This window comes from Artibeus jamaicensis, unplaced genomic scaffold (assembly GCF_021234435.1).
Source record: "Artibeus jamaicensis isolate MK-2021 breed Jamaican fruit bat unplaced genomic scaffold, CSHL_Jam_final scaffold_847, whole genome shotgun sequence".
In the NCBI taxonomy this organism is placed as follows: Eukaryota; Metazoa; Chordata; class Mammalia; order Chiroptera; family Phyllostomidae; genus Artibeus; species Artibeus jamaicensis.
This window is the reverse complement of record NW_026522057.1, coordinates 30,156,078-30,169,518: the sequence shown is the minus strand read 5'-3', so window position 1 is coordinate 30,169,518 and position 13,441 is coordinate 30,156,078. Positions and strand designations below refer to the sequence as shown.

The window sequence follows — 13,441 nt, the reverse complement described above, 5'->3', positions numbered from 1 at the left end:
CAGCCCCGGCTCCGCAGCCCCAGAGAGGGGGCTCCCAGGACAGCCTGTTCTTCCGGGCTCCTGCCCTTGGGAGCAGGGGCCGCCCTGACCACCTGCCATCCAGACCAGGGGTGGGAGGGGTGGGGGGGCCGCAGCCTAGTTCTGGTTCGTGGGGGCTCACAGACCACCCTCAGGACGGCATCTGCGGCTTTGCAGGCATGAGTTTTGCAGACAAACCTCGCGGTCGCCCCATCCCTGCTGCCCGCACTGTCACCGCCCCAGACCTGCCAGGGGCAGGCTCTCAGAGGGCTCGGCCCTCCCCAGGGGGCAGAGACAAGGGCAGGCTGGAGGCCCTGTGTGTCCCCTCGCTGCACCGCCCCCACTGGGGAAGACCCCGGCCCAGGGCGGGGAGGGGTGGGGGGAGGATCTGCCCTGAGGCCACGCTGTGGCCCGAGTCCCTAGGGAAGGCAGGGGCTGGGAGCTGTGGGCGCAGGAGGAAGGGACACAGGGAGGAGGGAGGGGCCGCTGGGCCGCCCGGGGGTGCACAATGGCGGCAGAATCTCCCCACAGCATCTGTCCTGAAGGTCCGACAGGTCTCAGACCTTGGGAAGAAGACACAGGGCCCCCCCCTTCCAAGTGACAGGCCTGGACACCTCCCCTAGAAGGACCCTCTGCTGCCTGAGCCAGTGACATCACGGTCCCTCAGACCGCCCCAGGTGTGTGGCTTGCCCTGGGCCACATGGAGCAGCACCCATGTCCAAGGCCAGGGTCCAGAAGAGACCACTGGGCAGGTGCCATGCTGGCTCCGAGTGACCAGCTGCACGGGGGAGGGTTTCCTGGTGCAAACTGTTAAAGGCCCGGAGCCGGTCTCCTCCTGGCCACCCTCCCCTTCCCATGTGGCTTGGAGCCCCCAAGGGTGAGAAGCAGGAGGGACCAGCCCTGGGCCTCGCAGGGCCCTGCACCTCCCTCCCCCGAGCCTGGGGGGACAGGCCCTGTAGCGCACCCTGGCACTGGAGCACCCTAAGACAGCGCTGCTTCCGCTTCCCTGGTGGCCAGGCTGGCCCGGGCTGAACACCGGGTCCTCAGGGGCCTCGAGGCCTGGCCGCCTCTCACAGCATCGAGGCCAAAGGCAAAATCCTTGTCGAAAATTCTCACTTTTGAGAACTGAAGGCTTTTATGCTTTATTTCTTTTGCACGGGAGGGGTACGGGGGTGCTGTGCACTTCCCGTCCTCCCCTGCCTGGGAGGGCAGTTCTGCCGGGAGTGTTTCCAGCCCCCCCCCCCACCGAGCACTGCCTCCTCTGGGGGCTTCAGGGTTCCTCAGGGCCCCACAAGGCGGCAGCCCCGCCCTGAGAGTGCCTTCCCCACACCCCCAGCATCTCTGTCATCTCTTTTCAAGTGGTAGGGGCTGTGGGGGGGAGCCTGGTCCCGCTGCCTGCCCGCAAGAGTCCAAGGGGCGCTCACAGCACCCGCCCCGCCCCCGAGGACGCCAGCAGGCCCCAGAGGAGGGTTCCGGAGCAGCTGTGCCCCAACCCTGCAGACCGTCCACAGCCGCCCTGGGCGGGGCGGGCAGAGGAGGGCCTGGGTCCGTTGCTGATTCTCCCCAGAAAGGCCCGCGAGGCCCTCAGGCAGTCTGGGCTCAGACCGCTGGCTCTCTGCACGCAGGGGTCCCAGAGGGGAAGGGCGGGGGTCCCACACCTCTCAGAGGCAGAGAGTCCAGAACACCCTCCGGGAGCTCTCAGAGAGCTCGGTAGCCTGGCGCTGCCGAGCCGCCCTCCACTGGGCCCGGTCTGGAAGCCGCTGTGGACGAGCTGAGTGCTCAGCCGCCCCGGCTCCGGGCCAGCGCGCCGGGTCCACTGCGGCCAGGTCAGTCCCCAGGCATCTGGGGGAGCTCACGAGTGAGGAGGGCAGGGGCCCCCAGAGCAAAGATTTCCTGCTCTGGCCCGGGAGACCCCCTGTCCACTCCAGAAGCTTCTCAGCAAAGCTGAAGCCCCACAGGGAGGACGGCTCCCTGGGGCCCAGGCCAAGAAAACCCACAGGGATCCCGGACACCCAGGGGAGAACCGGGGAAGGCCTGGCACCACAAGGTGCCAGCTCCAGGGATTCCAGACTCGGGGAACCTGCCCACAGCCAGGGGTACGGGTGGGCGTGGATGCGCAAGGCATGCATGGGTGTGGGTGTGTGTCGGGGTGTGGGTGAGGGTGGGGCGGGTGTGGGGTGCAGGCAGGGTGTGTACTCCCTGCCGGTCATAAGAAAAAGTGACAGACCTACGCCTCGGGGAAGCCACTGCCCCGAGTGGCCAGGAGCTGGACACCAGTGCCCAGAAGGCTGCAGAGCTTGGGGCCCTGAGCCCTGGAGCACCCACTAAGTCTGGGTGCCCAGAGCTTGGGGGGGTGAGGCCCCAGCAGCCCCAGGGGCCCTGGAGTCAGACTGAGGAGATCCTTTCAAACGACCCAGCACCGAGTATCCAGACCCTCGGGGCCCCAGAGCAGGGGCTCCGAGACGAGGCTGCTGGGAGGTGCTCCAGTGACAGGCTGGGGGCCCCCCTTCCCAAAGCCGGGTCCCTCCAAAGTCCCAAGGGGCACCTGCCTCTTGGCACGCTGCCCACCCATCACCACCCCCCTCCGTGTCCTGTGAAGGCCACAGCAGCACAGATGGGGGACCAGGAAGACAGGAGGGCATGTCCCAGCCACAGGAGGGAGGGGAGGGAGGGGGTGGCGGGTGTCTACCAAGCCCAGGGAGGACCTGACCCAGAGCACGGGGGTGGGAAGGACATCCAGGGAGACCTGGGGCCCCTAAGGCCAAAGAACCGTGACCACGGGCTCCCAGAAGCCTTCCTCCCGCCCGCCCAGCAGGCAGCGGCTGGGGGCTGCCTGCCCCCACCCCGACACAGTGTCTGCAACCCAAACGACATTCCTGCATCTGTTTCCACTTTCTGAACCAGAGAAATTTTATGGGGCAGCGGCCTCGCCCCCCAGCAGCAGCCTGGACATGTGAGCGTGTGGGGTGAGGGGAGGGGGGCCCCCAGGGGCTGGCAGGTCGCCTGCCACATAGCAGCCAGGCATGCAGAGAGCAGGCCCTCCGGGCCCCACCAGGCACTCTGGGTCTCCAGAGTGGAAAGAAAGGGCACCTCGCCCCCAGCCCCCCCAGGAATGACCCGCCTGGGGCCTCGGAGGCAAGAAGGGGCCAGGCCCATGACGCTGGCACCTGTGCCCAGAGCCTGCCGCAGAGGTTCGGGGGGCCTGACTGCTCCACACCAGGCTCCTGGCCTCCAGCCCCTCCAGCCTCCCCATCAGCGGCTGCCCAGGGCTCTCTCCCCTTCTCACCCTTCTCTCCCTCAGGACCCGCCCCACCCCCCTCATCGGGCCATTGCCCAAGGCAAGGAAACCCTAGAGAAGAATGGAGGGTCAGGATCCTATTGCCCCTCTGGCCACAGCCCGACCCCCAGGCTCGTTGGGGCTGGAAGCCCAGCTCTGCAGACCAAGAGTGGCCTCACACTGCCCTGCCCCTGGCCAGCCTCTCCGAGTTTGGAGGCTCTGGATAGAACACCAGCCCGAGGCTCCTCCCCAAGTCTCGGGAGCCCCGCCCCACCAGGGGAGAGGACCTGGGCCTCCCAGCCAGATGCAGGTGTGGCTGCAGATGGTCCCAGGCCAGGGTTCACAGTCTTGAGATGCAGGAGGGGGGCCCTCGGGACCTGTTCTCTCTTCACCTGCCAGAGCTTCAGCTCTCTCAGGTGAGTGCGGCTGGAAGGCCCACGACAGGCCAGGTTGGGGGCCTCCTGCAGGCAGCTGGACACGCCAGGGGGTGAGGGACAGCTGAGCCAGGTGCCCGGGCAGGCAGATGGCCCGGGCCCAGGAGGTGCGCTTACCCAGGCAGGTCCTGCCATCTGCGTGGAGCCGGAAGCCGGGCCTGCACTCACAGACGTAGGAACCAGGTGTGTTCACGCACCTGTGGTGGCAGCCGCCATTGTGCATCTGGCACTCGTCCACATCTGGGTGGGGACACAGGGTCAAGGGTTCACAGCCCACCCCCGCCCTGCTCTGTGCTTCCCCAGGCTGCCAGCCCAGGCCCCTCCCAGAGGACAGCGCCCAGGCCTAGGTGCTGGGACCCAAACCCCAGAAACTCTGCTGGGGACCTCCAGGACCCTCTGCTCCATGCACAAGCCGTGCCAACCCCGGGGAGACCCCCAGGTCCTTCCTGAGCCCGGAGGCTGCCTCAGAGAAGAGGGGCGGTTGAGGGCAGCCCAGGGGACCCAGCTGGGTTCGTGGGATCCAGGCCCCTCTACAGAAAAGACTTTTGCTCTAAAAGTGAGGCAGGATCAAGTCACTTGAAGCCCATCCACCCCCCCCAAGAATGGGGGCCACGACCCGTGACCGGCCGTGGCTGTGGCCTGAGTGGCCACGAGCTCCGTGGTCTTTAAGGAGAGTGAGCTCAGCTACATCACGCCCCAAAGAGGCCTACGTCCTGATCCCAAGTGGCAACGGGGGCCCCCGCAGCTGGGCGGGAGCTAGCTAAGGCCGCGAGGTCGGGGTTATCCTGCGACAGGTCCAGGCAGGCCAGTGTCGCTGAGTGGTCCTCTCCCGGGGATGGCAGGGGTGTCCGAGAAAGGATGGGAAGAGGCTCCTGCTGCCTTTGCAGATGGAGGGAGGGCCACCAGCCACAGGCTGTGGGCACCCATGGGGGCTGGGGAAGGCCAAGGATCCCCCGGGGGCCTCCAGGAGGGGCCCGCCTGTCCGCCCCCTTGGTCTGGCCCACTGTGGACTCCTGACCTCGGGGCACCAAGGGGCCTGATCGGGGCTGTGGCAGCCCTGTGTCACAGCGGCCGTGGGAACTGGACACAGAGCATGCCACTACGACGACCTCTGGGGTCCTGTATGTCCCAAGTCAGGGGCCAGACCAGGGAACTGAGCATCAGACCACAGGGGCATCTGCTGTCCCTCGGGGGAGAGGGCTGCCCCCCGGGGCTCTGGGAGCTGTGGTGCCCTGGGTCCTGCCCCACAGGCTCACCCTCACTGTACAAGGTGAGCCCCGAGACACCCCAAATGGCGGAGCCCCCGCCTGGCACTGGCACCTTAGACTCTGAAACTGCAGCAGAACACCGAGTTCTCCCGGCAATGCTGAGTGGGGCCCGGTTCCCGCCGCAGCCATAGGTCCCCTCCTCTCCCGCGCTTTCCTGAGACTCAGGGAAGGAAACCCACCCTGTCCAGGGCAAGCCCACTCTGTCCTGCATCCCCAGATGCAGCTGCCATGCCCCGAGTGGGGCGCTTTTAAGGAAGAGCTGGGTCAAGGCTCAGTAGGAAAATGCCTGTGGTCTTTCGCTGCCCTCAGCTGAGATACGTGACCGGGGCTTCGGCAGCCCCCAAACCCGCCACACGCACTGGAACAGGGCGGCCTCTCCGTGCCCACGCTGGGCCGCGTCCCCAGGGAGCCAGCGGCCCTGCGCGTCTGCTGAGCTGGCGCGCGGTGGTGCCTCGGAGAGCCCCTCCCGAGGCTGTTTGCGGCCCGCGGGGCCCCTACCGACCATCACCCCATCACATGAGCTCCTGGGCCAGGCCCACGCGGCCAGGGTTGAACCAGCTGCCCCAACAGAAACCACCCACAAGCAGCCCACTCTGAAGCCTCCGCCTGCAGGAAGGCTGAGCCCTGGGGGTCCTCCAGTCCCACTTTCCCCCCAAGCCTGGCACAGGCTCTCAGCCCCAAAGTGCACACCCCAGCATTCAAGGGCCAGTCCCCTCTCCCCTCTGCAAGCCCAAGCAGACCTCTGAGCAGGGCCACCTGGCTCCCCAAAGCCCTGCCCCACCCCACCCCAGAGTCTGGATGCTACGCAATCTTGTGACATTCAGTGCCACCCATGACAGAGCAACAGCACTGGCCTGGCCTTAGGGACCTCATGGGGACCGAGCCTGGGCCCCAGCTGGCCAAGCGACAAAGCCAGGAGAGGCAGAAGCGTTTGCCAGACTCCAGGGCCTGCAGCTCAGAGGTCTACGTGCCCCCGGCAGGGCGAGCGGCAGGGACTGGCCCTGGGGACAGCTGAGCAAAGGCAGCGTCTCCGCCAAGCCCAGAGGCCGCCGCACACAGACACACAGGGGACCTGGAAGGGCCTGCTGCCGGGAGGGACCCAGATGGTGACTCACTGGCAGCCCGGCCCCACACCCCCATCCGCATTCCCGGCTCCAAGTCCCCAGGAGCTCCCTGCACGGGCAGCAGACTTGAACTCCCAGGAGAGGCCAGGGTGTATCCACTTTCCGGGGGCTGGTGGGGTCCTCCCGGCAGACCCTGGTGCCCAAGGATGGGGGTGAGGGAAGGAAGAAAGGGCAGCACCTGCCACTCACACACGACCCCCAAGGGGCCCAGAATCTGAGGACCCCGGAAGGGGAGATCCACCCCAGGGGGCGGGCCACGGGCCTCTCTCTGACTTGACCCCCAGAGCTGCCAGTGTCGGGCCCGCTGGCAAGGCCAGGGAAGGTTTCTCTTCCCTCTGGTCAAGTGACCACCCTGCCACCAGCAGCCCCCACAGCCAGCCCAGGAGGGGACGGGCAGGTCTGAGGACTGAGGCACTCCTGGGCTCTGTCCCGCCCTCCCTCCACCCCCAGGCTGTCAGCACCCAGCGCAAACTTTAAAGAGGAAACAAAGGCCACCCACGGGGGCAGGGCACCCAGTCTCGCCGCCCGCGCAGAGCCCGCCGGCGCCCACCTGCTCTCCCGTCACCGGTGCTCAGGGGGTAGCCGACCTGGCCCAGGTGGCAGGGGTAGCAGCCCCTCCAGAGGTAGCGGTAGTGCGTGCCCGCGACGCGCGCCAGGCCCCCCAGAAGCCCGAAGCACCAGAGCGCGGCCAGACGGCTGCGGCTCCAGGACGCCTCCATGGCGGACGGGCCGCGCTGCGCCCAGCCGGCGCCGGGCGGCGGGCTCCCACCCCGGGACCGACTCAGCGGGCACGCACGGGCGGCCGCCGCAGGGCTGTGCTGGGCTGTGCTCAGAGCCGCCGCCGGGAGCTGTTCCCGCCCAGCCGTCCTGCCCTCGCCTTTAAGTTCTCAGCTTTCCCTCCGCCCCCCGCAGGTAAAGGCCAAATCCCCGGACCGGAGGGCCCGCCCCTGGCCCGCCCCCGACCCGTCCCCGCCCCCCTAGGCCGCACAGGGTCCCCAGTGCACGCAGCCGCCGGCGCATTCCTCCGCGGAGTTCCGCGACCTTAGACCCAGGCACAAGCGCAGGCACCCCGACACCAACGCTCGGACCCACGTGCACAAACACAGACCCACGTGTGCAAACATGCACAAAAGACACACACAGCCCAACCGTGCAGACAGGCGCACACACACCCATAAGCACGAACGTGTGCTCCTAGTGCCAGCAAGGAATAGAAACTAAAGCGGAGAAGCCTGAGGCGCCGCGGGGACAGTGGGTGGTCTTCCTTGCCACGCTCCGGAGGGTGGGGCAGCAGGCCCTTGGGGCCCACCCACCCACCCAGTGGGGACCTGGAGGTGAAGATCCCTGCTGGGGCCAGGCCTGTGTCCCAACACCCAGCACAGGGCAGGGCTGGGGAGAGCAGGCAGTAGGGGTGTGGCCAGGTGGGTCCCGGCCCCCTGAAAGGCTAGACAGCACAAACAAGTGCCAGGTGCACACTGGGCCAGTTTCCTCATCTGTGCCGTGGGCAGGGGACCAGATTTGACCGGCCAGGGGGCCCCTGCCCCCAGGTGGATGCCGTGGAACACACGTGACTTGGAAAAAGAGAAACAGGGCCAGGTAAACACAGGGATCTGGGGGTCAGGGCCAGCTCCCGAAGCACAGTGAGGAGCCCCAAATGCTTCTGAAGAGTGTGGGCAGGGGGGTGCCGTCCCTTCTGCCCTGGAAGTCCCTGTGGCGTCCCACCCGTGGCGTCCCACCCGTGGCCTGCTCAGCACAGCGTCTCCGTCGCCCAGGGCTGCCCATCGCCCGCTCACCTGGCCCCTCTGGCCTCCTGCCTCCTTTCCTGCCGGGCACCCCACCTCTCCTCTCTGCCCCTCATAAACAGGCCCATGCTTAACCGTCATTCTGTCCCGAAGGGGACCCAGAAGCAGGGTGCACAGGACCTGGGGATGCAGCGAGGGGGGACCGGGCCTGACTGTGACCCAAATCCTCCCTCACTGGGCCACCTCCTTCAGGCTCCTCAAGACAAAGGTCCCTGTGGGTCCCTGTGCCTCCCTGTGGGAGGGCACCCAGCGTGTTCTGAGTGGGTGGGGGGCAGAGAACCTGCGGGAGCAAACACGGTTTCAGCCCTGGCTGCAGGCACCCCTGGACTGTCAGCCGGGATCGGGTCCTGGGGCCCCTCCAGGCTGAACTGCCAAGGGCCTCGGCGTCTGAGTGGGGCTCTGGGCAAAGCTTTCTAGGAGCTTCTGGCTTCGGACCTCGGCCCTTCACTCGCTCGTGCATGTGTGCCTCTCACTCAGCTGTGGTCTGAGTGCCCTCTCCAGGCTGGACACGGCTCTGGGTACAGCGATGCCTCCCCACCCACCTGAGGATTACGCTCAGGACTCAGGGTGCAGATGGCTCTGAACCTCCATCCCCAACAGGGCTGGCTGTTTGGGCTTGGGCGTGGCCCGGGGGGCAGCTGCCCACCAAGTACAGACTGCTCTGGCGGCCAGACAGTGCCCGCGGCCACCCACGGCCTCCCTCGGGGCTGCCAAGTGCATCCAGGCCGGGGCTGTGGGGTCTGGAAGCTGCTGGGGAAATGCCTTCCCGATGCGGAGACACGCGGAATGTCTGTGTCAGCAGAAGGGGCCGTTCCCGCCCCTGCCAGGCCGGCCCCCGCCCTCTTGTTCTAGCCGGGGGGCCAGAGGGCTCCCCTGCCAGGACCCAGGCTGGGCACGGGCCCAGGTCGCCCCCCTCAAGATGCCACGCCCCCCACTTGGAGCTGGGCCCACCCGGACACAGGCCCTGACAGCAGCGCCTGAGGGAAGAACCTCCGTGTCCTGGGGCTGACAGGGCCAGGTTGGGACCCGGCAGCCCCCGCACCCCCGTGGCTTCTGTCCCTCAATGCTCACACACACCCACTCCGTGACGGTGTGGCGATGTCTCCTTATGCCCCCCCCCCCCACTGAACTCGTCTGGGTCTCGTGACTGGTCCCAGGGCAAGCTGGTGAGCCTTGAAGGCCGAGAAAGCAGTGTGGGCACCATGCGGGGCCCCAGGAGCAGGGCCACAGGGACAGGCTTGTGTCTGACAGGCCTCCCCGCTGCCCGGAGAGGGGCCAGGGAGGTGCTGGAAGGAGGCGTCTGCCTGCCAGGCCTGTCTTCAGTCTGCCGTGGGGGACCGAGGCCTCTGGACCCCAGGTGACATGCCCCTTGCCTGGCTATCTCCACCATTGACGTGCAGGGCCCAGCCCGGAGCAGGGGTCAGTTTTCGATCTGGTGTCCCTCACAGTCCCCCCTGCCCCCATGGAGCCCGAGCATCCGGGCCCCCAGAGGCCTGCAAGGCCTCACGATAAACCCGTTGCCTGCCTTGGCCCCTCCCCAAGTCAAAGGAAGGAAAATTAAAACCACGGTCCTTCCTGAGAGCCCAGCTGCCGTTCCTGCCTGCCATGCCCTCGGCTGGGCCAGGTGGACGCCGAGTGACCCCCGCCACAGGTGCGCTTCCCTAGAGACAATGGCTGGAGGTGTCTGGACCACCCCCACCGGCCCCCCCCCCCGGCCCCAGGCCAGAAAACGCAAGGCCCGGTCTGCCGGGGGAGATGCTGCCCTGGGCGAGGCCCACAGCCGTGCTGGCGGCACCGGGGCACCTGTCAGTGTGTGACGGGGCCCTTTCCATGGCTCTCTGCGGCCCAGGCTGGCACAGCCCCCACCACGGATCCACACAGCTCCACCGTGGGCATGGCCACCGAGACCCGGCTCTCACTGGAGACCTCTGAGCCGCCCGCCAGGCCACCGTGAGCACAGACGGGCGCCTACAGCTCCGGGGCTCCTGCTGCTCTCAGAGGAGAGGAGGTGGCGGCAGAAGAGGGATGGCAGACTCCCTGGAGGAGGCACCCCGGTGCTGGCCTTTAGACAAGTAGGAGAACGGGGAAGGGAGCAAAGACTGGCTCGCCGGAGGCTACCTGGGGTCAGTGTGGGTCGCTGGTGCCGAGGCGGGAAAGTCTGGGGACGGGGAAGGCCCCGGAGGGGTATGTGGCTGGCACCACCCACTGGCAGCCCAGCAGAAGGACCTGGCAGGTGGACGCCAGGGCACAGCACTAGGCGCACTCCCAGCAACACACACGGCCCACCAGAACCCCTCAGACACCACCCCCACGCTGGCCCCTCCCGCCTGAAGGCCGAACCCAGTCACAGGACGCTGGGTCACAGCGGTGGCAGCTGGCTTTGGCTGAGGGCCCGGTCAGCCAGCACTGACGCTTCCTCCCAGGGTGCCCAAGTTCGAAGCTGGCAGGGCTGGCCAGCCGTGACACCCCACAGGTCCCCAAGGCCACCTGCTGCATAGACTGAGCTCAGGGACAGATGCCATCCATGTACAATGTCGAGAGGCCACTTCTAAGACCACAGGACTCCCCGGTTCCACCAGGAGGAGGCTGCCGAGCATCCAGCCCTCCAACTTGAACCTGAGATGCACCAGCCTCGTGGGCCTCGTTAGCACGGACACCTCGTATCCTCGCCGGGAGGCAGGGCAGGCTCCCCACTCTGCAGCCTGCTGACACCCCTCCCACCCCTCCCCTCCCCACCACAGAGCTGCTGCGGCCAGACCCTGGGAACTAGGGAGCAATGGGGGGCCCGGCCCAGACCCACCAGCCAGGGGAGCCTGGGGAAGAGGCAGGGTCCCGGGGCCAGCGGGGAAAGCACAGCTATGGCAACAGACAGAAGGGACAGAGATGAGACTCGGTGAGGGGACACAGCAGGAGAGCCAAGCCAGGAGGCTGGAGGCCGGCGGGAGGTGCCAGGTCGGGGCTCGGAGTGGGAAGCCACCTGCTGACACCCCAGTCCCACTGTGTCCCCCACACACTGGCCTAGAGCTGCAGGTCCCGCAGCTGCCTGTGGGATTCCGACGGCCGCAGACGCCCACCTTGGGGTCTCCTCCTGGGAGCCGGCCCAGCGCCGGGCCGTGGGGGTCAGGGCGGGCCTGCGGGGCAGCCTCTGGTCTCTCCGTCACCGCCGGCTCCGACTGCTGACGTTGGAGGCTATTACTGTTCCCGCCTTGGCCTTAACCAAGCATGAACCTGCCAGAGGCTGCTCACTCGCGCAATGAACTCAGCCAGAGGCAGGAAATGAAAGCTTTTCACTCTCAGCACCTCTGATCGGGAGGCCCCGCCGCAGACGCCTCGCTGGAAACCGCCGTCCTGCCTGGAAGGCGCGGGAGGACAGCCTGCGGAGGACCGCCAGCCAGAGGACACGGCCCAGAGAAGCCCCACCAGGACCTTGTTGGGAACGAGGCCGGGGCTTGGCCTCCAAAAGGCCCCAGTCCACACCGGCCTCCCCAGATGCTGCAAGAGCCTGTGGGCCACCGCTCCAGCCTGGGTCAGAGACGGGGGAGGGGAGCACTTGAGGGCCCCTGGCAGCTTCCCTCGCCCCCTCCCAGCCAGCCCGGCACCACAGGACAGCACAGCTGGCCGGAGTCAGCTCTCAGCCCTCCTGACCCAGCCGGAGCCCGAGGCGTCCTTATCACAGCCTGTCACTTCCCACCTTCCTGCTTTCCCCTGGGGACAGAGAGGCCCTGGCGGCTGCCTCCTCCCAGCCAGGCCGGGGGTGAGACAGGAGACTTTGTCAGTCACCCGGCTGCTTTCCCAGACGATGGAGACCAGGCTGGAGCCCCTGACAGCTGGGGCCCGTGGGGGCGGGTGAGCGGCTTCCCAGGCCCGGGCGACCTGAACACACACGCCTCATACAAGGTCTCCGTCGCTGCTCCTGGGGAGGGAGGCCCCAAGGGACGGGGCCGCAGGCCCCCCTGCTTAGAGCAGACGGCAAAGCCCCTGCAGGGCTGAGGGCTAGGACCCCCACGGCCTACACATACACCTCGGTGAAGACCCCAGCCTGCCCTGGACACCTCCGCAACCAAGGAGGAACCCGGTGGGGGAATGCGGGCACCCCAGGAAAGAGGGCTGCTTTCCTGTTGGGCTGAGCATTTCAGCAGACGGAAGCCCCTCCCTGCGCTGCCCCCGCCTGGCAGTACCCGCTGCCCGCTTTCCCAGGCCCCTCCTTATCTCCTGGAAGGAGGGCTCAGCAGGGTCTCGGGCAGAATTCCACCCCCAGCGTGGGAAGGCAGCCTGGACCCGGAGGCCCCGGCCATGGAAGGGGACACCCGGGTTTTCTCCAGACCAGAGGGCAGCACTGCCATCTCCCTTGGAGGAGGACTGAAGCTCCCCCCACCCCAGTGACAACGGGCTCCTCGGGCCGCACCGTCTGGCCCGGGTCAGACTGCGGCCGACTCTCAGACGGGCACTCACAGGCCGGACGGCCCGCCCCTGCCACATGGTCAGATGATGTGGGGTGAGGGAGCAAGGGGACCCTGGGTGGTGTGGGGACCTGCCAGGGTCCTACAGCCTGACCCACGGCCTAACCCTAACCCCGAGGACCTTGGTCAGGAGAAGAGAGTGCCCCAAGGTGGAAGCAGGGGATGGGTCAGGCTGAGGCAGCCCCTCTCCACTCCGTGCCCCCTGAAGTCGGCTGGGGGCTGGGAGCCTGCAGCAGGTGCTGGGCCATGGTACCCAAGGCTTCTCCCTGGAATCCCCTCCGGGGCCCTAAGGGGCAAGACTGTGACTCATTCTGTTTTCCATATGAAGAGACAGAGGTTCAGAGTTACTCATCCAAGGGGCTCGGTGATGCCACAGTCTGCAGTGGCTGCCCCAGCGGGGCTGATGTGGAGGCCGGGCAGCCAGAATATGCCTTGTTGGGGAGCCCCCTTGTCTCCCCTGGGCCCGCCATCTGCCCGAGGTGAGCCACAGACTGGAGCCTGCCTCGGGGCCTCCTGGGGAGTGCAGCCTCGCCCGGGAGAAGCTGCGCCCGCCCTGGGGCTGCCCGGCCGAGCAAGCGCATGGCTCCTGCTGGAGGACCGTCTCCTGGAACACAGCGCTCACGCCGGGCTGGCACCGCACCAGGAGCGAGGGCCAAGGCCAGCGCTGGGGTTGCAGGGCGTCGACTCATCCCTCCGAGCAGGGTCTGGGCTCACCCCGGCGTCAACCCCGTGCACTGGCCTCCCCACGGAGCCACCCAGTGAGGGAGTGAGCCGTCTTCCCTGGCAGCCACTTCTTGATTTCTTGTCGGCTCTGCTCGTACGTGGCCGGCGGCCGCCCCACACGGTCCAGGGGAGGCTGGGCTTGCAGGGGGACAGAGCGCACACAGCACAGGCGCTTGGCTCCCGGCAGAGCCCTCTCGCCACGCGGTGACTCGGGCCCCAGCCATCCCAAACATGCAGAGCTGGGCCAACTAGCTCCTGGGGGCCGAGGCCGGGGCAGGGCGGGCCCTTGCAGCGGCATGCTGGGCTGAAGCCATGGCCTCTGTCTGGCCCCCGCC

The 13,441-nt window shown here is 67.6% G+C and overlaps 1 protein-coding gene across 1 annotated transcript in view; it reads right to left on the bottom strand.

The window, feature by feature from the left end:
- MEGF6 (multiple EGF like domains 6) overlaps positions 1-13,441 on the bottom strand; it is a 68,317-nt gene that overhangs the window by 21,178 nt on the left and 33,698 nt on the right. Inside the window, exon 6 of the mRNA XM_037146996.2 lies at positions 3,847-3,969. Coding sequence (XP_037002891.2) covers positions 3,847-3,969 — 123 coding nt within the window. The remainder of the gene's footprint in view (positions 1-3,846; positions 3,970-13,441) is intronic.